We start from the raw sequence: 26427 nt of genomic DNA, 5'->3' as shown, positions 1-26427 counted from the left end.
TTTTTTCCTTTTTCCTTTTTCCTTTTACCTTTTTTAAAGGCCTTCTTTTCCATTGAGATACACGTGGTATCAGCTGGCACGGACTTTTCTTCCCATCGATCTGCGTCCTATGAAACCTTGTGAGAGGAAAGTTAATCACGGGCTAAGGATGAAGTTTATGCCTCAGTAAGGAAGGAGAGGCTTTCAATTGGTCCCGCGTGAGCAGAGGACGATGCAACTTCCACAATGTCCGCATTGTCCGCAATGTCCTGGAACTTGGAATGAGGCGGGTTTCTTCCCACTTTCAATCATTGGAGGCGGAGCTGGCAGGGCGGTCCAGATCTCCTGTCGATCGAGGGAATCAATTCAACAGAACAGTATTTAAAAGGCAACAACATTCATCAGAACTCTACTCACTCCCCCCTCCTCCCCATACGCGATATATTTTACCTCGCATAACTGAAAGGCCTTGATTTCTTCTAGCTCACAAGCTCACAAGCTTACAAGTTTTAGATCGCCGATAGAGTTGCTCGAAGTGCGAAGTGGGAACCAGGGAGGAAGCTCCAACCCCTTTCTGTCTCCCTCTACACTACCGGAACAGACTGCCGTGAACTCAAATACCAAGCACCAAAGTGGAGGGAGACAGAGGGCCCGTTTTTAGTCTTGGGGCGTGGAGACAGTTGTAACTTCCATACATGCATGCATAAACAGGACAAACATACTCACCGCTAGGAAATTATCAAACCATGAAATTGAGTTTTTTGGGGGGGAAGGAGAAAGAGCTCAGCCATCTCCGTTACAGGCGCAAGTTTTGCCAAAACTTTATGTTGGGGGCGCGGAAATGCGATTCCAAACTGGGCGGTGATTGTTCCCCACTCTCTCTCTCTCTCTCTGTGCCTCTTAATTTTCTCCTACAGTGAGGCTACAAAGGGGGAAGGGCACTAGGGGGTTTCCGCTACCGATATTACCTACAGCCATATCGAGTGCCTTAACCTCATACTCGGAGATCGACATGTCTGGAGCATACCAGGGCGCGCTGGGCTGCGAAGGTTTCTTTTTTTTTTGGGATTTCTGAAAATACCATATTTTATGGGGATGCAAGGGCGATGTCCATATGTACGTACATAGTCTCTCTTCCCCTTTTGTCCCATGTGGCCTGTAAAGGTTTCTTGGCTGGTTAGCTGGCTGACTGGTATGCTGCTGGCTGGTTAACTGGCTGGCTGGTTGGTTGGTGCGTTGGCTTGTTCGTGATCTGGACCTCTCAGTAGCTCGACTTGACTGGTCTTGCAGTATCAACATCGCCATCAGCATCAGCACCAGAATCACCATTAGGAGAGATGAACGGGTTTGCTCGTGCTCGTACTCGTGCTCGTATTCAGGTTCATGCCCATCCTTGTCTTGTGCTCGCTCGTGCTCAAAATCTGCGTGCCCACAAAAAAGCGGACTCCTCTCTCCTCCTCTTAAGCCACAAACCACCTCTGTCCAAAGTACCTGTCCATATCTGTGATTTCCCGCCGGCGGGAGACATCCATCCGATTTTCTCCCTTGTTTGCTCGTCGGTGGGGATGTATGTCTGTATGTGGGTGGCTGCAAGGGTCTTTAACAAAGAGGGAGGGGACGGAGGGCTGGATATGTGGAGGGAGGGAGGGAGGGTCCGTGGCAATGCATCCCATCGCTGGGCGACGATATCCATACGAGTCCTACCTCGAACATCCCTTCCTAGGTCGGTAGCAGGTAGGGCCATACCTGACGGTACACGAGGGTCTCTGTATGTGTATGTATGTGTACCTGACATGACTTCTCCCCGCGACGATTCGTACCGTGCCGAAGCAATCACGGATAGTTCGTCTCCCTGAGAAAACCTGGCTTTGGCGGAGTATCTCGCTGAATCTGGATTCTCCAGAGTCCCAGAAGGGGAAAGAGGAGCTCGTTTCAGAGAGATGTGCCCCGGGAATATCACTCGGTTACTTCCCACTCAGGCAAGTCTGGGTTCCTATCCAAAGATCTCCCTGTGTTTTGCATCGCAGGGGATTGAATGCCGGGTATCGCGTAGGGTGTTTGTAGCGCCTCTGTCTCTGTCTTGGAAATCTTGATGCCGGCAAGATCAAGGAGGTTTGATTGAATATTTGCATGTTCCTATGGTACCGCACCACCAGCAATTTCGTTCGTCGAGGCAACATCCAGAAAGGAGGCAAGCAGGCAATCAAGCACCTCGTCCAGATTCGGTCACCCCTGGACGCACTCACGAGGCGGTCATGAGACGGTCACGAGGTTTGCGTCTCATTGCAGCACGGGCATGCTCAAAGTGACGTATGTATGTGGTATGAATGGACCAGGGTGCCTCTGAGAGTATCTTATTGGAGTAGATGGGCCTCGGTGCAGTGCAGACCTGACAGGGCGTTGTATTCTTGAACTTCGACCCAACATTGTGTTTATCAACTGAGCACTGTCACTGTTGCATATTATTTATGTCTTGTGAACGAGTCTGATATACAGACATACATTCACAGTGCAAAGAGCAAAGTGACATTTGAGTTCTTTTAGCGTAGAGGGTTTTCCCAACAAGAAAATTTAGTGTATGCACAGATAGCTTTTTAGCTAGTAACGCTCATTCATGAGTTATACTCTTCACAAACCCAGCAACGGAGTTGTCAACAGAAAAAAAAAAGGAAAAGAAAGAGACAAGACAAGATAAACCAAGATAGAGAAGAGATATATAATGAATGAATTGATGAACGCATGCAGAGCCAAAAAAAAATGTGAGTACCAAAATAAAATAAATATGTTCGAACCCGGGATCGAACCGGGGACCTCGTCGGATCAAAGGCTCAAAGGTGTGAGCAACGCGTGATAACCACTACACTATTCGAACACAATTCCTGGGCTTATTTTGGGGTATGTCATATATATATGTGCGCTGTGGCGACTGCGGAAAAGCTTATCTGGACCAATAGCCAGGCAACAGGCTGGGAGCTGTCACCCCCCGACACCCGCCCGCTCCTGGCTTCCTGAACATGCCGGCCCAACAGTAAAATAGATGGGGTCATCCGTGGATGGTTTCTGGGCTTCTGGACGCTTTGCTCATCTGTACGTACGGATTACGATATCTCTCGAGTGGCTGCCACCGAATACCAGACAAGACACAAGATGCGAGATACATTACAAGGTACACTCAAATGACCCTCCAAGTCATGCCAGAATCCCCGTTCTTTACGTACATTGAGAGACTGAATGGCGAGCATGCGGGCCTAGAAATACCCACTGTCCCAATCCTGCATGACCCAGCTGCGGTCCGACTCGAGGAGGATGGCGTCGAGTGTCATCTCGTCGCCACCGAAGCCGTCGTTACCTCCCATATCTATCCCGAAAAACCCTCCGCCGTTGCTGCCGTTGGCGGATTGATACACGGAGTTGCGCTCGAGAGGATCCTCTGTCGGTGTCGCCGCAAGGGGGATTCTTGTGTAACCGCTCCCGCCTCCGCCGTGATTCTCCATGGTTGCGCTCGAGAAGTCGCTGTGGTGCCCGTGCTCGTGCTCGTGCAAATGGCCGTGGCCGTGCTGTCGATGGTGCTGGTTCTGGTGCTGGAGTTGCGCACGGCGAATCTCGGCATGACTTCTGGGAATCCCTGGAGTAGCTGAGCCCTTGTGAGGATGAATGTGACCGTGACTGTGGCTTGTTGCGGACGACGGAACTCCGCCATGGGGCTCTTGAATAATGTCCACTTGCGCAGCTGAACTTGTACGAACATACGACCTGTGACTACGAGACGTAACCTCCACGGTACTATTTAATCTCCTCTGCGCCTCCTTGTCTGTCAGAGCTTCTTCGCCCAGGTCGTTGTTCGAGTGCAAATTTGTCGACGGGTACCGCCCTAGGTAATCAGATGAGAAGTGACTCTCACGTTGTTTGGCGAGAAGTTTTCTGTGCCCTGGAGAGTCGCGATCGTAACTGCTCGCCGCTTCAGGGACAGGAGAGGCAGTCGTGGGTGGTGGAAGCATCGTCAACGCGGAGTGGTCGATGCCAGTCGAGTCGGGCTCTTGACCGGTTCCGTGCCTCTCTCCGTCCATATCGATGGCACGTATTTCATCACACTCTCCCCACATGGGTACGGTCGAAGGTGACAGTTGGAAGGTGTCGCTCGGGTAATACATTCTCTCACATCCCTGGTCGGTCCGATCGATTCCTCTCTCCGTCGAAGCGATACTATCAGCATCGGCGACATCAGCGGCATCGTCCACATTCGACCACGAAGAAGAGGAAACCACAGCAGCAACAGCCGTGCCGGCTGTGTGAAGCAGGGAATCGCGGCGCCCACTGTTCATGGCCTTTTGTGCCGGAAGCGCGCAGCTTGAGGACGTCAATCCGACAACAAGATCGCACTTTGGACACAACTCCACACCAAGCCGCTCAAAGAGCGACAGCTGGTCAGTGAGGCTGGAATCCCTGTGGTTCCGCCCAAGCAATGCCATGTTCCGCTTGGACGCAAACGTCCCTGCAGCGCTGCTGCGATTCATCGCCGACAACAGCTTATTGAGCGACCCTAGATGACGGTGAGCCGAGTGCCAGGTCTTGCTCATCTCCAACAGGGAGTAGCGGATCATCTTGAATTCCCTCTTGGACGCCTCTCTCAGGATCGGGATCTTGTGGCCTGATATCTGCGGCAGGCCCGCCGTGAAGAGGTAGAAGATGTGGATGGGACTGAGGTAGCGGAGCAGGTCGCGGGCCAAGAAATCCTCAAAGATGCGCGCAACGCACGACGAGGCCAGTATGGCTGCGACCGAGCAGTTTTGGACCGCAGGACCTGGACCATATAGTATGGAGATGGCTGTGAAGTAAGGGATGTGCAATTGCCGGGTCTCGAAATCGAAGTCGCGGGCACCGTCTAGCTGGAGATCCGACGGCAGCTGGCTCCTCCATCTGTACAGGTCTCGGCCGACGCCAACGCAGAGCGACCCAATGTGCCCTCCAGGCAGGGCCGCCTGTCCTAAACGGCCCAGAATACAGCATATGTCGACATAGCTCAGGAAGAGCCGAGCGTGCTTGTTGTCTTCCGGGAAATCATGGAGCGTGGGCCATCGTACGGTACAGTCGTTGAGGTTGATGGAGCGAGGTCGGCCTTGGGAGGCTGATAGAAGCGCGTCGCGTGCCTACCACATGTTGGTCAGTGACAAATCGCGGGAATGCAACAATCCGGGAGCAAACACTTACTACCAGCGTCCAGAATAGCCTTCGGCGGAGCTTGTAATCTGGGTTTCTGGGATCCGGCTCTCGATGTAGACCGATCTGAAAAGCCAACCCCACGGCCAGTCGTAGCCAGGAGACACTGGAATGGATGGAGACAAACTCGGGTCCGTTTGGGTTGTACCACTGGAGCAGACACAGGGCGCGGATGACGGTGAGTGGGTTAAGTTCGTGTTCGGCAAAATACAGCGCTTTGGCTCGGTTGTAGAACTCGCTACAGCTGTTGAACGAGAAGCGCGATGATTGTACGCGGCTCCCCGCCACGAAGAGCGCTTGGGTGAGCAGGAGGGACACGGTATTTTCTCCCTGGTTGCTGTGCCGGGTCTGGACCTCACAGGCTCCCCGGCCAATACTTTTGAGCTCCTCCGCCTCGATCACAGGCATCCACGGACTGCAATATACGGTGAAGCTGCTCACGAGGCTGTCTCTGATAGCCCGGGTGGGGAGATCAAACGCCCTGTAGAGGCGCAGAAAGGCGAGGTCAACCTCGGGTCGCGAGTTTGTGGGAGGTGATGTCGGCGCCGACGATTCCATCAACTCAGTCTCTCTTTCGAGGAACTCGATCTCGTTCTCGAGATAGACCGGTCGACCTACAACTCCACCCGTGGGCGTGAGTATGGCTTGAGGAGTCGATGCAGCCGCGGCCATTGAGACGGTGGATCTGCGTCTTGTTGTCTGTGGCCACGTCGTTGCATTGTACGCGCCTGGACTGGTTTGGTTGTCGGCATCTCCACATGTTGTTTGTATGGAAGTCGATGGTTCATCGTTTGCATCGTCAACCTCATCCCGATCTTCAATTCCTATATCGCTGCGGCTGCCCAAGTCTTGAGACTGATAGTTCAGATCGCCGTCGCCATGCTCCAGGCCAGTTGGGTGGGTGTATGACTGAGTTCGACAGGGAGCCGGTCGGCTGACGTTGACTTGGGCAGCAGACGTATTCTTGGAAGCTGTGCGCCATGCCCGTCGTTGATGCGGCCTGTGATGAGACGAGATTTGAGTCAGATTTCTGGATCACAACAGCAGATGGATGGCTTCATAAAGGGAAAGAAAAGGTATTGCGGGAGCATGGCACGAAATGCAGGAGAGGAAGAGCTTGCTGTCGGGGATATTTACAAGCACTTCAAACCCTGCGACTGGCAGTTGGTACAGGGCCCCGAGCCTTGTTCAGCGAGATCGCATCGAACCTGAATCGAAGAAACAAGGATCACCAGTCAGTATGGTTGGTGCCAAAAGGACAAGGCTTGCTCGGATGCTGCGGACCTTTCTCCTATTGCAGATAACACAGGCTTTGCGACATCGAGGTCTCCGCGCCTGGTGCAAACGGCCAGGCTGATCCTTTGCGGTTGACATTGCATCGGCCTCAACCGTTGGAATATTCACCAATTCGCCCGAAGGCTCATCGCCCGAGAATCCGTCTTGCAAGGAAGACGCTGGGACGGACGGGAACACAGCTGGCTCGGATGATGTCTGCTCCATGGCGTCTGTCATGAAATTCCCTCAGACTGCCGACTGAATGCCAGACGATGCCGAAGAATGGCGACAAACATGGGTGATTCTGTTTGATCGGGTTTGATTCCTTGATATGGATCCAGTTCAGACCTTGGAAGACTGGATAGAGTCTCGGGGGACGCTGGCCGTTGAACCACGAGACCCTCGCACCATTCGCCGGTTAGTGACGCTGTGCCGCCATGCAGGGCACAGACTAGACCATCCAATGCGGGCGAACGCGGTAAGGCTGGGCTGGAAGAAGGGACTGCGTGACAGATCTCTCCATCTCCATCACCCACCATTTACCCCGGGCACGGGTCGGGATCCACCAAGTTAGGGCTCGAGGACAAAAGGGGAGGAAAACCGGGGGGGTGGCTATCGGCAATGACTGGGTCTCGACCGGTTGAAGACGGTGGAAGTTTTCCCGAATGTCGCAGCTCGATGGCAACTTTCGGGACTTTTGGTCATGGGAGACCCGGAGAGAGGCCGCTTGAACTAGCCGAGATGCCGTGAAGTAGCAAAGCTTTGGGGCGCAATGAGCAGTGAGCAGTGAGCGGTGGGGAAAGCCAGAGGTCATCATTTGATGCTATCAGTACTCGTGAGATAGGGAGAAGATGCTTGAAGCGAAACCGAGTCTGTCCCTGTCGATGGCGAAGATCGAGACAAACAACATCGGCTTGTTGGATTGTCCACCGAGACTCAAGATAGCTGGGGGACCTACCTGCTTGAGATTGTCGTCCGGGAAACCAGGAAATGTCGTGCCCTCCCTACGCAGAAGGAATAGTTCCAAGTTCATGAGACAAGGCAAAGGACATGTCAAGACCAACGAAGCTTTATCTTGGCCAGTCAATTTGGCGAGAGAAGTCAATGTTTTGCCGAAAGGAATGTCTTTTGTAACTCGGTCTATTCTATGGCAGCTCGTTACCTTGAGCATTTACACTCCCCAGCCGTGACCGGCTTCTCTCTCTTATCTCGAATACTCACTTTCCTCATGAAGCGATGTATATGTATACCTAGTGAGCTATCCTCTTCAGAGCTTACTCAGCCGCTTCCCCCGATCGTAGTCCTTTGCGCCCATGACCAGCTCGTCCTCCCAGTACCGCGGATTATACGTGATGCTGTTCAGCGGGTTCAGGCGGTGCGCGCGGTTGAACAGGTCCTCGTACACTCTGCCGTCGTGGCGCCCGAGCGCGCTGTCGAGGAGGTAGTCCGGGATCATCCAGGCGTCGACCAGCTTGACGGCGTGCGGACGGATTTGCACCAGGAGGCCCTTGATCGTCTCGGAGATCGCGTCCATCTGGTCGGTGCTGATGGCGCTGGTGCTGAGGACTAGAGCAGGGAGAACGGGTCAAGATTCGGTGTGTTTCAGGTTAAATAGGTGTTTTAACTGCACAAGGGGGGCTCAAACTCACATTCGCGCGCTTCGTTGTCCATCGTGTACAGGCAGAAAAGCCGAAACAGGTCACGCAGTACGCCTCTCGACTCGGGTGACATGTCTTTGGTGTTCTGGACGGCGGTGTAGAAGAGGCCCACGACTCTCGCTTGGGATTGTGCTAGGAATGGGATGTGAGCTTCAGATAATGCCTGGGTGAGGGTCGAAGGTTGACTCACCTAGTCCCAGCTTGTGTAGCTGGATCAAAAGGCTGTTCCACTTTTCCTTTCGGACCACTCTGGCTTCGTAGGCTCGGTATGTCTGTATGGGTGAGATATCTTTGGTTAGTCTGCCGGAAAGAAATGCACTGTCGAGGGGAGAGAGAGCGGAGAGATCTTACCAGTGCTGCTGCCCTCCATTGGAAGGCATCGACCAGTGCCTGATCGCTTCCTAGCACGTCAAAGGGACAGACACTCTGCCCTGAGCCCCGAGGAGGAGTTACTGCCTTGACAAAGCTCCGCAAGTTCTTCTCGGTATTGTCTGCCGACTCCGCCTCGGGATTCTCGACCACGGCAGTCATCTTCTTGATCAAGTAGGCGGCGACTTGCTGCGTGATCATCCAGTTGTCGCCTTCCACCGTCGGTTTCGACAGGTAGTCGTTGTTCAGTTGGATCATCCCGCTCGCGCCACCGAAGCCATGCCCGCCTAGCACGCGCCGGCAGGTTTCGATCCCGTCGGCAGCGAGGCCGGTGCACAGGCTCTTCAGCCCCGTCGACATGTTGTGGAGGTCGGCCAGCTCGCTAAAGTCCCCCGAGCCGATACTCGTCCGTGTGCGGTAGAAGAGGTCGCCCATGGCTTGGCCGCTGTAGTGGAGAGCGAACATGGTGGCGAGCAAGGGCAGGACTCTGATCTGGACGGTCTGATAGTCGAGGACAGGGACCTCTGGACCACTCGGGTCTCCTCCGTCACGGTCTGAGAATTGATGTCTGACCGCCGAGTAGCGAACGGCAATGGTCACCGCGCGGGCGAGCACCATCCTTGCCTGCATGACGATGACGGACCGGGAGAAGGTCATGCTGCCGTAGATGAGCGCGCGGACCTTGGGCTTGCTGTACTCGCCCGTGTCCGGGTCGACCTTGGCGTGACGACTCAGGAAGGCCGAGTGAGGTATTCTGTAGTGATCGAACAGAATGTATGCATTGTCCATGGTGATGTATCCGTACTTGGGCCCTATATCCCCAATGACGACTCCGTCCATGGGCTTGTGCGTCCCCAAAGATCGAACCTGCACTACAAAAGGATGCGGACCGTAGGAGGTGTAGCCCGTCGTCTTGTCGCTGGACGAGGACTTTGTGGGAAGCAGGAGTTGAGCCACCACGATGGCATGGTTTCCTGTGATACCGATAGACCCGTTCCACCATTTGCTGGAGGTCAAAGTCGGGCTGTTGAGAATGAACTCTTTCGTCACAGGATCCCACTTCGCCTCCAGTTCAAGTCCTCTCACATTGCTGCCGTGGCCGAGCTCGGTCTAAAGATGATGAGTGTGAGCATCATCAGTGACAGTCCTCATCCGCACCAAAAATGTCAAGAGACTTGATTCACCTGTGCATAACCCCCTGTCACTTCCCAGCTTTCAATCTTGGGCATCCAGTAAGCCAACTGCTCGTCACTTGCTTGCTCCCGAATCGTATTGGTGAACAATTTCGTGTGGGCGTAGAATGGATTGACGTCGTCCACCAAGTACAACGCCCTGAAGATCGGTATGACTGGTGAGTGTCACGACATTCCAAAGAACGAAAGATGAATAGACAAACTCGTAGCAGCACCTACATTAGATAGTCGTCTTGATCCCACTTCAGCCGGTCCGCCATGCGTCGCAGACACTTTGCCCGTGTCAGGCCGAGCTCAAACCGTTCCTGTCGCGATAGATGCTGCTGTGATTCTTTGGAAAAGACAGGCTCCTTTTGTAACGCCTCCAAAATGCGCTGTTGGCGTTCGAGAAACCCATCTCGTCCGAACAGGTGCTGTGCCAGCTCCTGGACTGGTAGCGAAGAACTTGCTCTCTCGCGTGCCAGACAGTCTGGACCTTGAGGGTTTGCCGGTTTGAGGTTGTCTGGAAAGGCCGTCATGGTTGCGACCGGTTTATACAGGGTTGACTTTGTAGATCCCTTGTCGTTCTGCAGAGTGCCTCAGAGCTGGAGAGACGGTGGTTAATGTATTGTTTCAAGTCACATATAAATTTGTCACTGTTGCCCTTCCACAGATTGGCTCATACAGACCTCTTCGATGGCGTGAACGAGCAGACCACTTCGGGAATACGACCATCAATAGCCCACATTCTGGGTCGACACGGGTAAAGGAGCTGGCTGGATTCGACATTCCTGCACCGTCAGGTGTCAAACCGAATATGGCGCAGAGTGGAAGCAAGCGATATTCGGCAAATGTTGATGTTGGAACGAATTTCCCGAGCCGAAGCGACGAATCGACCTATCAACACAAGACCCGAAGCCAGAACAGACCTCTTCTCCTCGCTTGAGACCCAGAACAGGTAAAGAGAGTACAAGACGCTATACTCTGGAGATGTGGGGAGGAAAAGTCTTGTTACAATGTCTTCTGTTACGAATCTTGCCATACTATCAATGACATCTCCATGTATCGAACTGGACTGAAACCGTCTCCAGAGGCCCTTTGGTAGATATCTCTGGCAAAGTAACAACCTTTGTCTCTAAATCTACTCTATCCTGTATCTAGCAGCAGCACAATCCCCTATAGTTTCGACGCGAGCGCAGGCTTCGCACTGCTCCAGATCTGTATGTCTCTGTGCCCGTTCTTGGGAAACAACTGAGGTCCCAATATCTTCTTGGACACTTTTCCGGTTGCGGTCTTGGGAAGATCGTGAACGACTCGGAGCAGGGTTGGAAGTTTGTACGATGACAGTCGATCCCGTAAGTCGCGACGGATTTTCTCAAGGGTCAGTTGTTTGGAGGGATCCGGCCACTGATATATCCTGTGTCAGCGGAGTCTCTCTGCCATCGTCATACATGGTGGGACATACGTTCTGATTCAGAGTGACCACAGCTGCGGTTCGCTGTCCAAACTCGGCATCGTCGACGCCTACCACCATAGCCTCGCCGATGTAGTTCAGAGAAAGCAGTTCGCGTTCCACATCCAAGGTCGAAATCTTGTACCCTCCGGATTTGATGACTGCAACAGCGTCAGAGGTCAAGCCCGGAACTTGCGAGAGGAGGTTGAGAAAGAAATCTTGAGTAAACGACTTACTATCAGTCGACTGCCGCCCAAGAATGAAATAATAAGGCCCGACCTTCCGGGCAATGTCTCCTGTTTTGAAATACCCATCGGCGTCGTGGGCATTTGCCGTTGCCACTGGGTCGAACAGGTATCTGGTTGCTCTATCAGTTTACTTGTCCGGATATGAAGAACATGTACTCACCTCGAGAACATGAACGGAGTTCTAGCGAGGATTTCTCCTTCATCGCCTTCAGAGAGTTTTACCTCGACGCCGGGTGTGAGTGTTCCGACCGAGTCCTAAGAGTATCAAATCAATCAGCCGGATCTCTTAACCATGGTCAAGGGACGATGGTAATCAAGTCGTACCATTGGAGCATCTGACGCCGTGCATGGCATCTTGAAGACCGGCCCAAACTCCGTGGCTCCATACCTCGTCAACAACCTCATGCCGCCTGTCAATTTAACCCACTTCTCCTGTAGTGGCAATGGCAAGGCTGAGGTGCCACAAAGGAGGCCTCTCATACTCCGCAAACCGGTCAGGTACTCATTGAGCTGCGCACTTGGAAGCTTACTCAGGTGCGTTTCAAAGTACTGCATCAGGCGGGCGTACATGGTAGGTACGCCGGTGAAGAAGGTCAACCCGCCCTCTCTCCATCGTTGCCACAACTGTGCCGGGTTGAAACTGCCCGACCGGAATTCCACGCGAGCTCCAGCATACAGGAATGGAGAGAAGGACAGCCCAATTCCAGCTGCATGGTGAACAGGCATCAGGTGAAGCACAGCGTCGTCAAGCCCCAAGCCGTAATGATCGGCGATTTCATCTGCAGAGTCGATGAAATTTGACCGACGCATCACCACGCCTTTGGGGGGACCTGTTGTCCCGGAGGTAAAGATGACGAGACCGGCACCATTGAGGTCGAGAGCGAGGTTCGACGAAATGACAATGTCGGTCGGTTGAAGTGGCTTCTGGTAAATATGTGGCTCGATCTCAATGCATTTGAAGTTCGCATTGGTGGTTTGGTTGATCGCTTCCTCCAAGGATCTCCCGGTCTGCAGCGAAGTCGACGAGGCCAGAACGGCATCGGCCCGGGACTTGTTGGCAAAATAGCAAGCTTCTTGAAGGGGAACACCAGGGGCTAGAAGGCGCAAAGTGTCCATGGTCAGTGACTGGATTGCTGTCGAACGAAATAAGCAACACCGAGGGAGAAGATGCTTTGCTCACCTAATGGGACTGGTACGGCGCCAGCTGCCAGAACCGCGAGCATGGCCACTGCAAACTCGTAGCCTGCAGACGCGATGATATTGACAAACACCTCCTGTCCTGGCCCTTCATGTTGGATCTGGAGCCTCGAAAACACCTGTGGATGGAGTGATTCTTCAAGCACATTGCGGAGGTGGAGGATATCCGTCAGCAATTGAATATGTGAGGCATGGTATCCGGTGGTCCCATCTGTGATAGCAATCCTATTATGCCGGCTGGCGAATCTGAGTAACCTTGAGAAGAGAGCGAAGGCGGGCAGAACGTTGGGGCCACCGTGATTCGGGACCAGACCAGTTCGGTCGATATCCAAGTCAGCGTCCATCTTTCTGGGGGTGTCCAGGGCGAGGAACTCAGATCTGAAGAGTGAAAGATCGAGGGGGATATCAGGCACGGCCCTTGGCAATTCATACGATTGACGAGAAAGCCCTGGCCGAGAAAGGCTTGGGTCGATTGAATCTGTATGTCTTCGAGAGCCGAATCCTCGTCGTCTCCACATTTGCCGAATCTTTGTATCTCAGTCGCATTCGGGAAATCCAGCTCGGGTCGAGATCGCCACCATCAACCGAGTAGTCGTTCTGGCCACAGGCATAGAGACCAACCGAATACGAGCTGGTTCACCTGTACAAGAACCAAATAGGGTCTCACGGGATTGAGGGTTGGAATCCCTGCTGCAAGAGGCATATCATCCCTCGCTTCCCTGTTCTGATCCCAACTTTTCCCCAGATATTCCCCGGATTCCTTTTGCCCACCTACAGAGTCCTTTTTCCACTGTCCTTCTCTCAGCACTTATTCGCAAAGGCCAACAAACATGGCTTCGCAGGTGACTCCGGCCGCAGGCGACACGATCAGCAGTCCTGTGCACAAGGCGGACGGCAATATGAGCGAAGTGCGCGTCGAAAATGTCAAGTCTCCGCACCTCGAGATTGGGACCGTAGAGGAGGGTGGTTCTACGTCGACCGAATATGCTCGCCAGCTCGAGAAGAGAGTTGTACGCAAGTTCGACCTACACGTCCTCCCTATCATTTGCATGATGTGTACGTCTTCTCGTGATACAGAGGGTTGAAAAGCCTTCCGAAGCTGTGGCTTGCTGATTGAGTCTCCCTAGACTTGCTATCTTTCCTCGATCGCTCCAACATCGGGTATGTTTCTTCCCTTCTCCTTGTAGTGGGATACAAGACTAAAAGTTCATCTTCTGTCAGAAATGCCAAAATCGCCGGCATGCAAGAGGATCTCGATCTGGACTCGAACCGCTACGCATGGCTATTGCAGATCTTCTATATCAGTTTCATCGTGTTCGAGCCCTTCATCCTCTGCTGGAAGAGGTTCCCACCGCACTGGTGTGCCACAGCCGCCATCACTACCTGGTATGTCACAGCATAGGTTCCCAACTATTGTTGCAGGCTTTGTGGGTCTGATATTGATTACTTGGACGCATTTAGGGGACTCGTTGCAACCCTCCAGGCTTCAGCCTCCAGCTGGCAGGGCTTGATGGCCTGTCGTTTCTTTCTGGGCATGGCCGAGGCTGGCTCTGCGTTGGGAATCGTCTACTACCTCTCATTCTTCTACAACCGCAGCGAGCTGGGCTTCCGCATCGGCATCCAGTTCTGCTGTAGTCCCCTAGCCACCTGTTTCGCAGGTGTCCTCGCATACGGAATCACTTCTGGCCATGCGGCTTTTGCGAGCTGGAAGGTCCTGTTCGTGGCCGAGGGTCTACCTAGTGTCGCCGCCGGCTTGGTCACCTGGTTCTTCCTCCCAGACACCCCGGAGAGCCTCAAGGTGCTCACGGAAGAGGAGCGGGCGGTGGCAAAGGCAAGGAGCCTGCGACAGGTTGGCATGGAGTCAGAGCAGAGAATCGGCCATCTGAGGTGGAAAGATATCGGAGAGGGACTCTTTGATTACAAGAACTACTTGACGGCGGTATGTGCCTTGCCTTGCCTTGCCATCCCCATAACTCTTTTTACCGGCTCCAGAATTCCCACTGGATCACAATGCTGGTCTGAGGGTGTCGTACTGACTTTGCCATTTGGCTACTCTATTAGCTGATGTACTTCTCCACCAACCTGTCCTTCACCTCCCTGCCGGTGTTTCTGCCCACCATCTTGGTCGAGATCGGCTTCAGCGGCATCCACGCACAGGGCCTCACCGCACCGCCGTATCTTCTCGCCTTCTTCACCACCCTCGCCTCGACTTACATTACAGACAGGACCCGGCAGCGCGGCGTGACCATCATGACCTTGGCGACGATCGGAACAGTCGGCTACATTCTCCTCGCCGCCACGAAGCCGACGGCCGTGAGATACTTTGGAGTGTTTCTGGCCGCGGGAGCCATCTTCCCCACAATGGCGAATATCCTGCCGTGGGTTCTGAGTAAGTTCATCATTATCATCTTGACTCCCTGTCTCCCCAAATCCGTTTCTCAATGGAATGTATGCGCTCCGAGCGGAGAAGACTTACCAACTCGTGCTCTAGATAACCAAGGCTCCGACACCAAGCGCGGCATGGGCCTGACGATCCTCAACCTCATCGCGCAGACCGCCTCACTCATCTCGACCCGCCTGTTCCCCGAGGAGGACGGACCTTACTACCGCAAGGGCATGGCCGTGTGCGCCGCCTTCATGTTCTTCACCGTCATCCTCGCCCTCACCCTGCGCACCCTGCTGTTGTTCGAGAATCGGAGGTTGGACGCCAGATACGGGCCCGTCGTGGCGGCGCCGACCGTGGTGGAGATGTCCAGCGGCGCGTCGCTCGACGAGCCGCAAAAGTGGAATGAAACGGGAGAGGAGAATGAGGGTCCTAGGTTCCGCTTTGTGCTGTAGGCAAGAGAGGCGCTCTTGTTTCCCAAAGCAGACACGTACAGACATATACGTACAGGAGAGGAAGACAAGGGGGCGAGGCCATTGGTTCAACGGTTCAGGCGACAACTGCCAATCTTTTTCCAGGACAAGGACTGTCTGGTGGTCGGTGGTAGGGTACTATTTGCTCTCTGAGTCACCGCCTATCGACGACATTGTACTAGTGTTTTATGTAAGGTCCCTGTCCTTGGAGATGTGAAGTCTTTTTCCACAATATCCTATGGAAGAAGCCCAATGACCATGTTATGTTATCGACCTGCAGTATGTTGGCAGCTGAGAAGGTCCTGCCTAGATGATGCCAGCATCCGAGTAATGTCTTCTATACCGAGTAAAGATAGCCTCTCTGAGGGTATGAGGTTACCGCGCTGAACGAAACGAACGATTTGATCCCTTCTCCTTCGACGGACTCTCTTTTCCTTCTGGCACGGGCGGCGATTCATACCTCGTGCTACTTATACCAAAGCTAACTCGCGTAAAGCGACGCTTGATTCTCAAAACATACCATGCCTTCTTCACTCGCTCCATCTGCCATCAGACTTAGGTCCTGTCGTTGTACGGTACAGAGTGAGTGAATGTCCTACCCTTCCTCATCCGGCGGTCGATCGATCCGTATCAGGTTAGCTGCACCCCAAAGGGGGGGAAATTGTGGGGGTAAAGGGGATTGGTGGATCATCGGACTAGTCGTCGATAATGCCCACCTCGTAAATACCTATGTCCTCATGTACCGAGTACTCATGCAGCTTCCTTCAGGGGCGCTCCATGCACAAATTGTTATGCTTTGCGTCCTCCTCCGTCTCAAAGGTCAGACGATCAAACAACTGATGGTACTTGTCGTGGGTCGTGAGGATATCGGGAAATACCATCTTCCGTGGTGAGGTACATGGCTACCCCGAGAGGAGCGCTTTTCTCGGTCATGGCTGGCTTCCCAAGGGATTACTTTCTTGGAAAAAACCCATGGTATTGTTTTCTATATGTAGATTTATCGTGTCCATCGGTGTTCTATATCTCATATAGTCGTCCCCAAGTGGCTTCTCGCAAGGTTATTTGATTGTACGAATCAAAAGGCCCAAGCTACCTTCTTTGCTTGTTTGCTTGTTTACCAGGAGAACTTCTGCTTCACGATCGACTCGCTGAGATCCCACAACTTCTCTGCCCCCTCGGCGCGCTGACACCAAGCGGCAGGCTCCAACAGCTGACAATCCGACAGGTAATAGTTATTCCCTTCGGTATCTGGCTCGGCGAGGTCCGGATCGAGCGCCGCCTCCAGCGTCGTCGAGGCGCCTTGGTCGAGATTCTTCAGCTCGTAGGCACCCGCGTCGGCGCCGGCTTTCATGTTGTCCTGGACCGCCTGCTCCGTGTGCCGCCACAGGTCCGTGAAGATGACGCCCGGGTGGATGGCGTAGGATCGGATGCCGAACTTCTGGAGGAGTCGGCGGTTCAGGCCTAGAGCGTGCAGACAGTTTGCAGACTTGGACTGGCCGTAGGCGATGTAGGGGCTATTTATTCAAGAAAGGATCGGGTCAGTATTGATGTCGTGCTAGCCAGTTATCGTTGAGATAGTTTCCGACGGATGATCGACCCTCACAAGCAACGGGGAAAGCAAAGAAGAAAACCATACCTATAGACCCCCTCCGTGCTCATTTTCAAGCTCTCCAACATGGGCGCGTTGGCCCGGTCCTCCTCGGGCAGCTCGGCCTGGGTCTTTGTGAAATTGGGGTCGGAAAACCTCACGGGCGAGAAGTGGTGGGCCGACGAGGACACGACGACCACTCGGGTGGACCCGCGGGGAGATGTCTTTGCGGACGCGATCAACTTGTCCATGATGAGGTTGGTGAAGAGGAAATGGCCGATGTGGTTGGTGGCAAACTGGATCTCGTTGCCGTCCTCGGAGAGCTCGCGTGTGGGCACCGTCATGACCCCGGCGTTGCAGATGAGCAGGTCGACCTGCTTGACGTCCGGGTTCGCCAGGAGCGCCGCGGCGGCGTCGCGCACGCGGGCGATCGACGACAGATCCAGGTTCAGGAAGGTGAACTTGGTCGCGGGATACTTGGGTGCCAGGACGTCGATCACGTCCTGGACCTTCTTGGCCGATCGGCCCGTCAGGATCAAGAGGAGCGGCGCCTGTGAAGCCAGCGCTTCAGCGGTGCTCATGCCCAACCCGTTGAGCGACACGCCCGTGACGATGATGGTCTTGTGCTTGACGGCATCGGGAAAGGCACGGGCGACCTCGAAGGCTCCGGTCCTTGAATTGAATTTCGGTGCTGTCGTCATCTTGAATTGACTCTTTCAAACGGTGTCGTCTTCTATTCCTTCTCCCGGTCCTTGACAACCACTTTGCGACAAGTAGTCTTGCTCTGTATTATCGCTTCGAGAGGAAAAGGTCTTTGAAAAAATGATATTCTTTCTCCCCTGACTCGTATTTTCTTTCCCCGGCCGGCAAATATAGAGTTGTAAATAAAAATGATCAAGATCCACACTCTATACCGCACTCTTTGACCAAGTCTACCAGATGAGCCTTTTCTGGAGTAGCAGCTATCAAGACGAGGGGTTAATAAATGACACATACACACACACACCTCTTCACAAGACACCTCCCAGCCTACATATGCTAGAGGAATATACCATTTCTCCCCCACCCCCTACCATGCTCGGAGGAAAGTGTTACGGGCATTCGGTCTATATCCGAGGTTATGTCCGTCTGGGTCATTACATCCCTTGAAACGGATGGCAGTCAAGAAGACATATACACCCCCCCTAGGCGCCGCGCGGCGCGCCAATCCCCTTTCCGACGATGGAGTATGGTCTTGGCCAAACGGGTCGAGAGTCAAAAGTCCCAGAAGAGACCTCATGGGGACTAGGACGATGGGCTAGGGCCGTGACTACGACGATGTAGGTACTTCTCCCGATCACGTAGGGGCAATGAGCATCGTAGCGAGCAACGGAGATTACTCTCGTCGTTGATGTGTATTTGTGTCCAGAAAGCAAGAATAATGCAGTAGCAGCAGCAGTAGCAGAGGCCTCCAACCGACTGCTTTGCGGAAAAGAGTTTACCTCGCACAAGTCGATCAGAATCTCTTATTCAAGACACCATCTTTGGATAGTTCCCTTTTATGCCTCCTCCGGGACCTCCTCCGGGACCTAGGCTCGGTTATCATAAGGTAAGGGCGACTTTACAAAAACCTCGGGTTCTGCTTCGCTGGCCAGCGGTTTGATGTTCCGGTTCCTCCGTCCTCGTTCCCCGACTCCGTCCTGACCCTGGCCGCTACACACTGTCGACAAAGGTGAAACAGGATGTAGGCATCGGATGGGCAGATGGATCAGTTGCTGGCTGAAGTGATTCAGAGAAGGCAGGGGAGTCGTCATTGGCATGGTGGTATAGAAAATCCCCCCTGTGCAATCGTTCGAAGGAGCCAGTCAAGAGTGATCTAGGAGGAAATACAAGAATTATGAACGCAGGTCGTTGATGGAAGGTTGGAATCGACCAAGATCACAAGAAAATAGAAAAACGGACATATCTAAGATTACCAGCTAGAGTGGCCAGAGGTCTAGCAGCAAGGCTCTGCAGACCGTGGCAGCTATATCATGTTCCCCTCTGTGTTCTTAGGCAATCTTCTGGAAACGCAATAGACACCTCAAAGCTCTAAGCCGTCTGGCTTCAACTTCTGAAAGGGAGAGACGGCCCCTTGTAAAACAAACGGAGTCCCTCACTGAAGTAGTTGAAGATGGTTGATGTCGGAGACGTACTTCTTTACTATATCCAGAGTAATGCCCGGAATCGTCTTTTCGGGACATTCTGGAGCGTTCTGAATAGCCTTGCGAAACTCATCCGTAGATTGGGGTTGGATGCCGTGATTCTGCTTCGCAAAGGATCGAAGAAGAGGGAGGAAAGAGCGCTGTCGCACGCCATTTGGCAAGGCACGATTGCCGGCCGAGAAGCGTGTGAACCAGTCGTCGTAGTCCGGGATGCGTTGGATCTTGATGTCGCTTTGTTCGAGCCCTTCGGTGACGGTGTCGAGGGATCCGCCTCCGGCCTCCTGGTTCCGGGCGTGATAGGTCTGATATCCGCTTTCACGGGCCAGAGCGATGCCGTTGGTGACTTGGGCAAGGTAGTCCACCGGGATCCCGCCGTACACCGTGCGCTGTGGCTGGCCACCCGGGCCAATGGGGTAGAAGGAGGCGGGCACGATTCCAGTCGAGATCAGACTGATCAAGAGTCGGGTGAACATGTCGGGAACGTTGATTTGTCCGGCATATTTGCGGTCGGCCAAGATCATGTCACTCCTGAAGACGGTGCTCGCCAAGCCAAACGCATCGTGGGCATTTCTCAAGAGCACCTCCCCTCCCCATTTGCTCACTCGGTATCCGTTCGCATGTGACTGGTCGATCGGGACTTCTGGAATGGCGACTCGCACATCGGCATTCTCGTCAAGTTTGTCCTCGCGGCCGACCACAGCCAGAGTCGACACATAAACGAAGCGCTTGCGACGAGTGGTGATGGCCAGCTGAATCAGGTTTGCCGTGCCAATCACGTTGGGGTGGAATAGCTCACTGTAGGGGAGCACATGGTTGACCAGGGCACCCGAATGGAAGATGAGGTCAACCGAGTCGGCCAAGCGCTGCCAGGTCTCGGAGTCGAGTCCAAGATGGGTCTGACCGAGATCCCCTGCGAGCACTTCAAGGTGATCGCGAGCGAGTTGATTAAAATGTTCCAGCAAGGCTTTATCGCCGGTATCGATTGCAGTCACAAGCCGCTGTCGGGCATCGGCGTTGTTTTTCCCTCTCACGATGCAAATTACCTTGCCTCCGATGGGCGCAAGATGTTCAAGCCATTTGAGACAGTTGAACCGGCCCAAGAACCCGGTGGATCCGGTCAGCAAGACTGTCTTGATGGGACCAGTCACAAATGGAGCCTGGGAAGCTTTTGCGAGAACATCGGCGTCAATGAACTTGTCGAGGGTAAAGTCGGTTGCCTTGGCCACTGTGGGGTTCTTGCCATGAAGCACCTCAAACAGGGATTTGTCTTTGGCTTGAGCTTTTGCTCGGTCGACGAAGTCGGCGATGTTCCTAAAGCTGTTTGCGGGATTGGCGATGACGCTCAGCGGGATATCGATGCTGAAGAGCGACTGCAGCCGCTTGGAAAAGGTATGCGATGAGATGGAATCGCCACCATTTTCGGAGAACAACGAGTCCGGATCCACGTCTGTCGATGTGTCTCCTAGCACCAATTGTGCCGCCTTGCAAACAATCTCCAGTGTCGGGAGATTGTCCGCAGAACTTTGTAACAGCTGCAGTTCTTCATGCTGCTTTGCAGCCAAGCTGTCATAGAGGGCTCGCATTTGATCCCTATACTTGATCTTGAGCTTCGGGTAGAGGTTTTTGAGAAGATTCGACAACAGGCCATTGTTGTAGCTAAAGGCCGTGGTTTCGATAATGAAGTCACGAGGGATCTCGTATGGGAGGAGGCCTTCCTCCTTGGCTACATCCTTGAGCTTTTGGTGGAGGATCACTCTGAGCTCATCCAAATTGCTGCCGAATTCTTCCAGTGCTTCCTTGGAAGGCACAATGACGCCGACGAGGTAGGCTTGATCACTCTCACCGTCGATGTAGATTTGTCGAATCTCGGGAATCTTGTCGGCAAAGATGTATTCCAATCGTTGGGTCGCCACGAACTCGCCCTGAGAAAGCTTGAGGACATTGTTTGTGCGATCAAGGAAGATCAGCTCGTCGGGTCCAACCTGGGCCAGGATGTCACCACTGATGTAGTAGCCATCTTCGGTGAAGACCTTGCTATTGAGATCTGGGCGCTTGAAGTATCCGGCTACCACACTTTCGGATTTGAGCAGGAACTGGCCACGGGGGTATGGCTTGTCGCTGGTATAGTAGCCCATCTCTGGTACATCCTCCAGCTTCCAGTCAATCACTGGAGGCCGTTGGACTTTTGTCCTGGCGCACACGACCCCCGTCTCTGTCCCGCCGTATCCAAATTCGATGAAGGTGCCCAGAACTTCCGCCATGAACGCTGTAATGTTTTCCTTCAACTTGGCCCCCGCGACCAAGGCGCTTTTGATGCGTCCTCCCATGACTTTGTCTCGGAGTTCGATTTTGAGGTCCGACTCCAGGGTCTTGGGATCGGCGCCATTCTTCAACCTTTGGCTGTACTCGTCTAGATACCACTGGTAAATCATCTCCCCCACGCGAGGAACAATGGTAAACTTGGTGGGTCGCACGAGGGCAAGATCTTCCAGGATCGTGCTCATGTCGCTTTTGGCGGTGAAGCAACAAATGCCTCCAGACACGAGAGAGCCCGCGACAGACGACTGGCCAAGAATGTGGTTCATAGGGTAATAGCAAAGGGTGACTTCGCCCCCGTTGTGCTGAGACCAGTCTAGACTCCACATCCGAAGCATGATACGCTGTGTTATCATGGCACCTTTTGGTGTGCCGGTGCTTCCAGATGTGTAGACAAGGAGGTGCAGCGGATCTGTCCCCTTTTCAGGCATATCGAGTGGGGGAACTGGAGAGTCCTTTCTGCGCTGGCGGATATCGTCAAGGGAATCCAACTTGGCCGACACGCCTCTGGCCGTCAGCTTGGCTTGAGCAGCATCGAAAATGGATCGTTCAAGAGACAAATCAGCATTATAGCTGAAGACAATGACGCGTTTAACCATCTTGTTATTCGCGGCCAGCTCCACAGCCTTGTCCACTTGCTCGATGCTGACGGTTATGATTAATGGCTCGAGCTCTGCTATAAGCGGATCGAGCGTCGACAGTGGAGCATCAATCTGAAGCGGTGCAATCACTGCCCCGAGTAGATGGCCAGCGAATTCAAGGACCGAGTAGTCAATGCCACAGAATCCAAGGAATGCGATAGGAACACGGGGACGGAGCGAGGCGTCCGCATCGTAGTAAAGGTCGTAGGCGACATCACGGACCTGTTGCCAGACGTCTTTGAAGCTCAACGTTCGAAAGGACGGGAACAACTTCAGAGAAGTTTCGCCCGTCTCTGGATCACCAACGACCTCGCGATCTCGCTCCGCAAGTGCAGGTGCATCCCCGCCTCTCTGCAAGATTTGGGCGACACGGGTAGCAAGTGACTCGCGCTGGGCCGGAGGGTTCACAGGCCCAGTGTCTGGTATTCCAGTTGGTGGCACAATAGTGCTGGATTCAACAGCTACCGCCATGGTGTTTGTCGGTATCTTTGAACGTGGTGAGCGCCTGCTTTCTCTGCCTGCTTCGACCACAAACCATGTCCTTGGCTGCGATCCGACGACTTATGAATCGCGCCCTGAGACCCGATAACCACGGGAAGTCGAGTCCTCTACCATCCCTATCCTCGGCAGGCGCAAGTCTTTCATGATAGCCTGTTGACCATATTTCCTATCCCCGCCTGAACGTCTCCAGACTCCCACGAGATCAACCCCGGATTCGTCTCGCTGATCCATCCCACAAAGGGGTACCCGCCAGACATAGGCGAGGTTTCTTGTGGTTCCTGACAGGGCCAAAGCATGTAATGACCAGTAGATGAGATGCTCGGAGTCGGATGGCTCCGTATTGTGCCGTAACTCGCCAGGAGAGCGTCGATACTCTAGACGGTCTGGCGGGCCTTGTCGTCTTAGCTGAGAGCGGCCATGTTTGGCAAGAGATGGCGGCTGGGGAGAGTTTCACCTCGAAAATGTTTGGACGTTTAGCGAAAGCTCCGATCAACTAGGTTTGGATCAGCGGCTAACTACTCGTAAAACATAGGGTGGCCCGAGTAATAACGTCCCTCGGCAGGGTGTTTTCGAGAGAGGATATCCGCTGCTTCTGACATCAGTGTGATGGTCTCGAGAAGAACTCATCGCATCAAACCTCACGGCCAAGGTCTTGAGGGTAGGCACTGTGGGACTGTCAGTCAAATCTTTCGGTCAAGGTGTTGATTGATTAAATTTACGAGACGCGAGACATGAGGAACGAGAGGTCCTCTCCGAGTCGTTCCCCCGAGACCGTGTTCCGAGATAGTGGAAGGAATTTGACTGTGGCTGCGAGAAATGGAGGGCGCATGTGACACTCTCGCCAGACCTACCTATCCCGGTACTGTTAAGGCGCAGGCTAGTAGCACTGCCGCCTAACCTTCCAAAGAAGTCCTCTACTAACAAACCCTCTAACAAGGGGAGGTCCTTCTGAACCTGCATGTTTCGTTGTACAGAAGAGAAACAGGCCTGATGGGTCACGACATTCGATTCGACAAAGTTGAACAGTGGATTTCGATCATTCTCTCTCATGAGTAACAAGACAGCAGCAACCTCGATCCTGTTTGCAGACAATTACGCTCCGCTCATGCTTCCTCCATCACAGCTCAGCACGTGCCCAGTTACATACGAAGCACTGTCTCCGAGAAGGAAAATAACACTGTCGGCTAGTTCGTGAGGTTTGCCCATTCTACCCATTGGTGTACCCGAGCCGAGTCGCTCGGCAACATCTGGGAATCGCGCAAACGTTGCTCGTTGCATGCCGGATTCCGTGAGGCCTAGAGTTTGTACGTCAGTAGCCTCTCGATTCCTTGGACTCTGGCGACAGAAGTCGTACCTGGCGCCAGCGAGTTCACACGGATGCCTTCCAAGGCCCAATCGAGCGCCCAAGCCCGAGTCAACCCGATCACAGCGTGCTTTGCCGCACTGTACACGGCCAAACCCTTGACAGCTCGAAGACCAGCGCCACTGGATGTGTTGACAATGGTACCACCACCTCCTTGCTTCTTGAACTGCCAGTACGCCTCAGTCCCGCAGTTCCAGACGCCCGTAACGCAGACGGCAAAGATTTTGTGGTAGAGCTCGTCGCTGACAATGCCTCCTTCATAGGGGCAGATTCCAGCATTTGCACACATTCCATCGAGTCGGCCAAATTTCTTCACAATCTCCTCGACCCATGCGTGAACCTGCTCTCTAGATGAGACATCGACGTTGGTGTATATAAGATTCGGTAAGTCCTTTAACTCGGCCGGCTGGGGGCTGACGTCTGCGACGGCGACCTTTGCTTTCAGGGTGATCAACTTCTGCACGATGCCGAGTCCGATGCCTGAAGCACCTCCGGTCACGGCGATAACCTTGCCTTCAAGAGAGTTGCGCTCCATTGCTGAGGGAATGCGAAAGTGCTGTTTCGATACCAGTGGGCGCAGACTGTTGACTTATGACAGGAATAAGTCTGACACGATTGTGGCGGCAAGTTCAAACTGCAATAGACAATTAGTCAATGTCAAAAGATCCACATATAACAAGGTGCTCCCCTCCGGAGATGCCACATGCCACGCAAACGCCGAGTGGGCACGAACACTCCAGTTCTGACACCTACCTTCACTTCTGGCTCGCGGGGGAACTAGGTGTATAGAGCTGGACGGAATCTTGGAGAAAAAAACTATGTGTCTAGGTTTTTTGTTTGATCCAACTACGCTTACAGCACGGCTATGGCATTCGGTGGACTAGCTACTCCTCCGATTACGTTTAGAGGCGCACTCGTGAAGAAAAACGACCATCGCCGCTCTTGCTGGCAGAGCACCGACAAGTCCTCCAAGTTCCAAAGCTCACCAAGGGGCATGCCAAAATGAACCAATATCCACTCATGCAGTACAACCTTGGATTCGTCACCCCACGGCACCGGGCAGACTTCGAAGCCTGGGGCGTCTGTGGCGACAGCCGCGAGATGCTTGTTCCAAAGCCACCGCGCTGATGCCATAGACTCTTCTACCCCAATGAATGCTTCCCCCTTGATGACTCGAGCCCTCTCCTCGGCCGAGCACGATTTGTACCATTTACTGTATCCTGTGCGAAGCAAGAGAATGTCTCCCTGTCGGATTTCCACGCCAAAATGTTTGGCCACCTGATCCAACTCGGCCACTGTGATGGCATGGCTGGAACCTGCGTTGGCCAGGCTTTGGCCAGTCTCTTGTCGCCAAAGCGGATAGTCCAAAAGGATGCCGCGACCAACTATCCCGCCTCTCTGTAGCCACCCTGGGAACTGGTCAGCGGCATCTCTTCAGGCAATTTGAGTGGAATAGTGGAATACGGACTATGGGTCCCATTTCTACCGTCTTTCTTGCTCAACACGTCTTCAAATTTGAGGCCATTGTAGAAGAACCCGTCTTTCTGAGTCGCACAGTGTGTCATGCCGTCCCATTGTGAGCTACTCTGGGTATTGAAATAGAGCTCGTCATCGTAGACGTACATGCCCGCCAGATCGTGATAGTTTACCACCCTCTGCTCGAGCTGACGGCGGGAGCCAATGCGCTCGTTGAAGTGGTCAAGGGGAAAGTCTAGGGACGCCGACTTTCCACTCTTGACGTCTGTGGCGGCACGTTGAACCACGTCTGGGGTGAGGAGATTCAAGGCTGTTCGCCGCCAGTCAGAAGCGTTCAGGAGATATCAGAGCTAGTAGAAAAATCCATATCGACCCCTGCCGAACAGGAAGATCGCTTTGTGTAACACTCACTTCCAATCTCATCGTCCGCACCCCAGAATCCCCAGGTGTTTCCTTGGGGTCTGCCTTCGACTGGTGGCAGGGAATCAAAATCGGGGAGTGGCTTCATCTTGCAGAGAAGCTGGGAGGGCTGCTTGTTAGTGGACAATGGCGAGGTGTTGGAAGATAACACCTTGGGTCAAAAGATATGCTGAGAGCCGCGTTGACACGCATCCAGCATTAACCATTAACCATACCCGAAACCCCATACACCAGTCGATGGGCACTCAGTATCTCACAGACTGTTTCTCTAATGTCTCGGCGGCTGCATGTGTTGCACAACATGAATGCGGAGTTTCCACGCCCGCCACCATGTCCGATCCTCTTCATGACAGGGGTTTATGAAACCCCGGGAATATGGGAACACCCTGAGGTGGCCAGTCTCCGATTTGGGCTTCTATAGACCGCATTCGGAGTTTGGGCCCCTCCGCCCCACTTCTTCTTTCCTTTTCCCTTTTTGACCATCACCCACACCATCCCTCATAAGGGTCGTCGTG

At 53.6% G+C, this 26427-nt stretch overlaps 7 protein-coding genes and 1 non-coding gene across 8 annotated transcripts; 1 reads left to right on the top strand and 7 right to left on the bottom strand.

Moving 5' to 3' along the window:
* Positions 1–2761: 2761 nt before the first annotated feature.
* AYO20_07073 lies at positions 2762–2852 on the bottom strand. Its single transcript has one exon. It is a non-coding gene; the product is annotated as a tRNA-Val (tRNA).
* A 375-nt stretch (positions 2853–3227) lies between these two features.
* AYO20_07072 (acetyl-CoA carboxylase) lies at positions 3228–10209 on the bottom strand (the record flags this gene model as incomplete). Its single annotated transcript, XM_022645360.1, has 8 exons — positions 3228–5126; positions 5188–6167; positions 7750–8037; positions 8121–8261; positions 8320–8401; positions 8481–9608; positions 9683–9830; positions 9911–10209. 8 exons carry the CDS (start codon positions 10207–10209, stop codon positions 3228–3230), a joined length of 4965 nt encoding a protein of 1654 aa, XP_022498746.1.
* A 637-nt stretch (positions 10210–10846) lies between these two features.
* Positions 10847–12912, bottom strand: AYO20_07071 (hypothetical protein; the record flags this gene model as incomplete). Its single annotated transcript, XM_022645359.1, has 6 exons — positions 10847–11077; positions 11136–11284; positions 11360–11481; positions 11532–11626; positions 11696–12504; positions 12552–12912. 6 exons carry the CDS (start codon positions 12910–12912, stop codon positions 10847–10849), a joined length of 1767 nt encoding a protein of 588 aa, XP_022498745.1.
* Positions 12913–13398: 486 nt separating this feature from the next.
* Positions 13399–15406, top strand: AYO20_07070 (hypothetical protein; the record flags this gene model as incomplete). Its single annotated transcript, XM_022645358.1, has 6 exons — positions 13399–13624; positions 13696–13729; positions 13790–13954; positions 14030–14507; positions 14630–14957; positions 15060–15406. 6 exons carry the CDS (start codon positions 13399–13401, stop codon positions 15404–15406), a joined length of 1578 nt encoding a protein of 525 aa, XP_022498744.1.
* A 1132-nt stretch (positions 15407–16538) lies between these two features.
* AYO20_07069 (hypothetical protein) lies at positions 16539–17713 on the bottom strand (the record flags this gene model as incomplete). Its single annotated transcript, XM_022645357.1, has 2 exons — positions 16539–16938; positions 17061–17713. The coding sequence occupies 2 exons, from the start codon at positions 17711–17713 to the stop codon at positions 16539–16541; spliced, it is 1053 nt and encodes a 350-aa protein (XP_022498743.1).
* A 1433-nt stretch (positions 17714–19146) lies between these two features.
* Positions 19147–22623, bottom strand: AYO20_07068 (hypothetical protein; the record flags this gene model as incomplete). The annotated part of the gene is made up of 1 exon (XM_022645356.1): positions 19147–22623. One exon carries the CDS (start codon positions 22621–22623, stop codon positions 19147–19149), a length of 3477 nt encoding a protein of 1158 aa, XP_022498742.1.
* A 1122-nt stretch (positions 22624–23745) lies between these two features.
* On the bottom strand, positions 23746–24551 carry AYO20_07067 (hypothetical protein; the record flags this gene model as incomplete). Its single annotated transcript, XM_022645355.1, has 2 exons — positions 23746–23948; positions 24008–24551. The coding sequence occupies 2 exons, from the start codon at positions 24549–24551 to the stop codon at positions 23746–23748; spliced, it is 747 nt and encodes a 248-aa protein (XP_022498741.1).
* Positions 24552–24868: 317 nt separating this feature from the next.
* Positions 24869–26000, bottom strand: AYO20_07066 (hypothetical protein; the record flags this gene model as incomplete). The annotated part of the gene is made up of 3 exons (XM_022645354.1): positions 24869–25425; positions 25503–25802; positions 25904–26000. 3 exons carry the CDS (start codon positions 25998–26000, stop codon positions 24869–24871), a joined length of 954 nt encoding a protein of 317 aa, XP_022498740.1.
* Positions 26001–26427: the final 427 nt, after the last annotated feature.

Source organism: Fonsecaea nubica (assembly GCF_001646965.1).
Source record: "Fonsecaea nubica strain CBS 269.64 chromosome Unknown Scaff47, whole genome shotgun sequence".
NCBI classification, from domain to species: Eukaryota; Fungi; Ascomycota; class Eurotiomycetes; order Chaetothyriales; family Herpotrichiellaceae; genus Fonsecaea; species Fonsecaea nubica.
The sequence above is the reverse complement of the archived record's forward strand: the minus strand, read 5'-3'. Positions and strand labels throughout refer to the sequence as shown.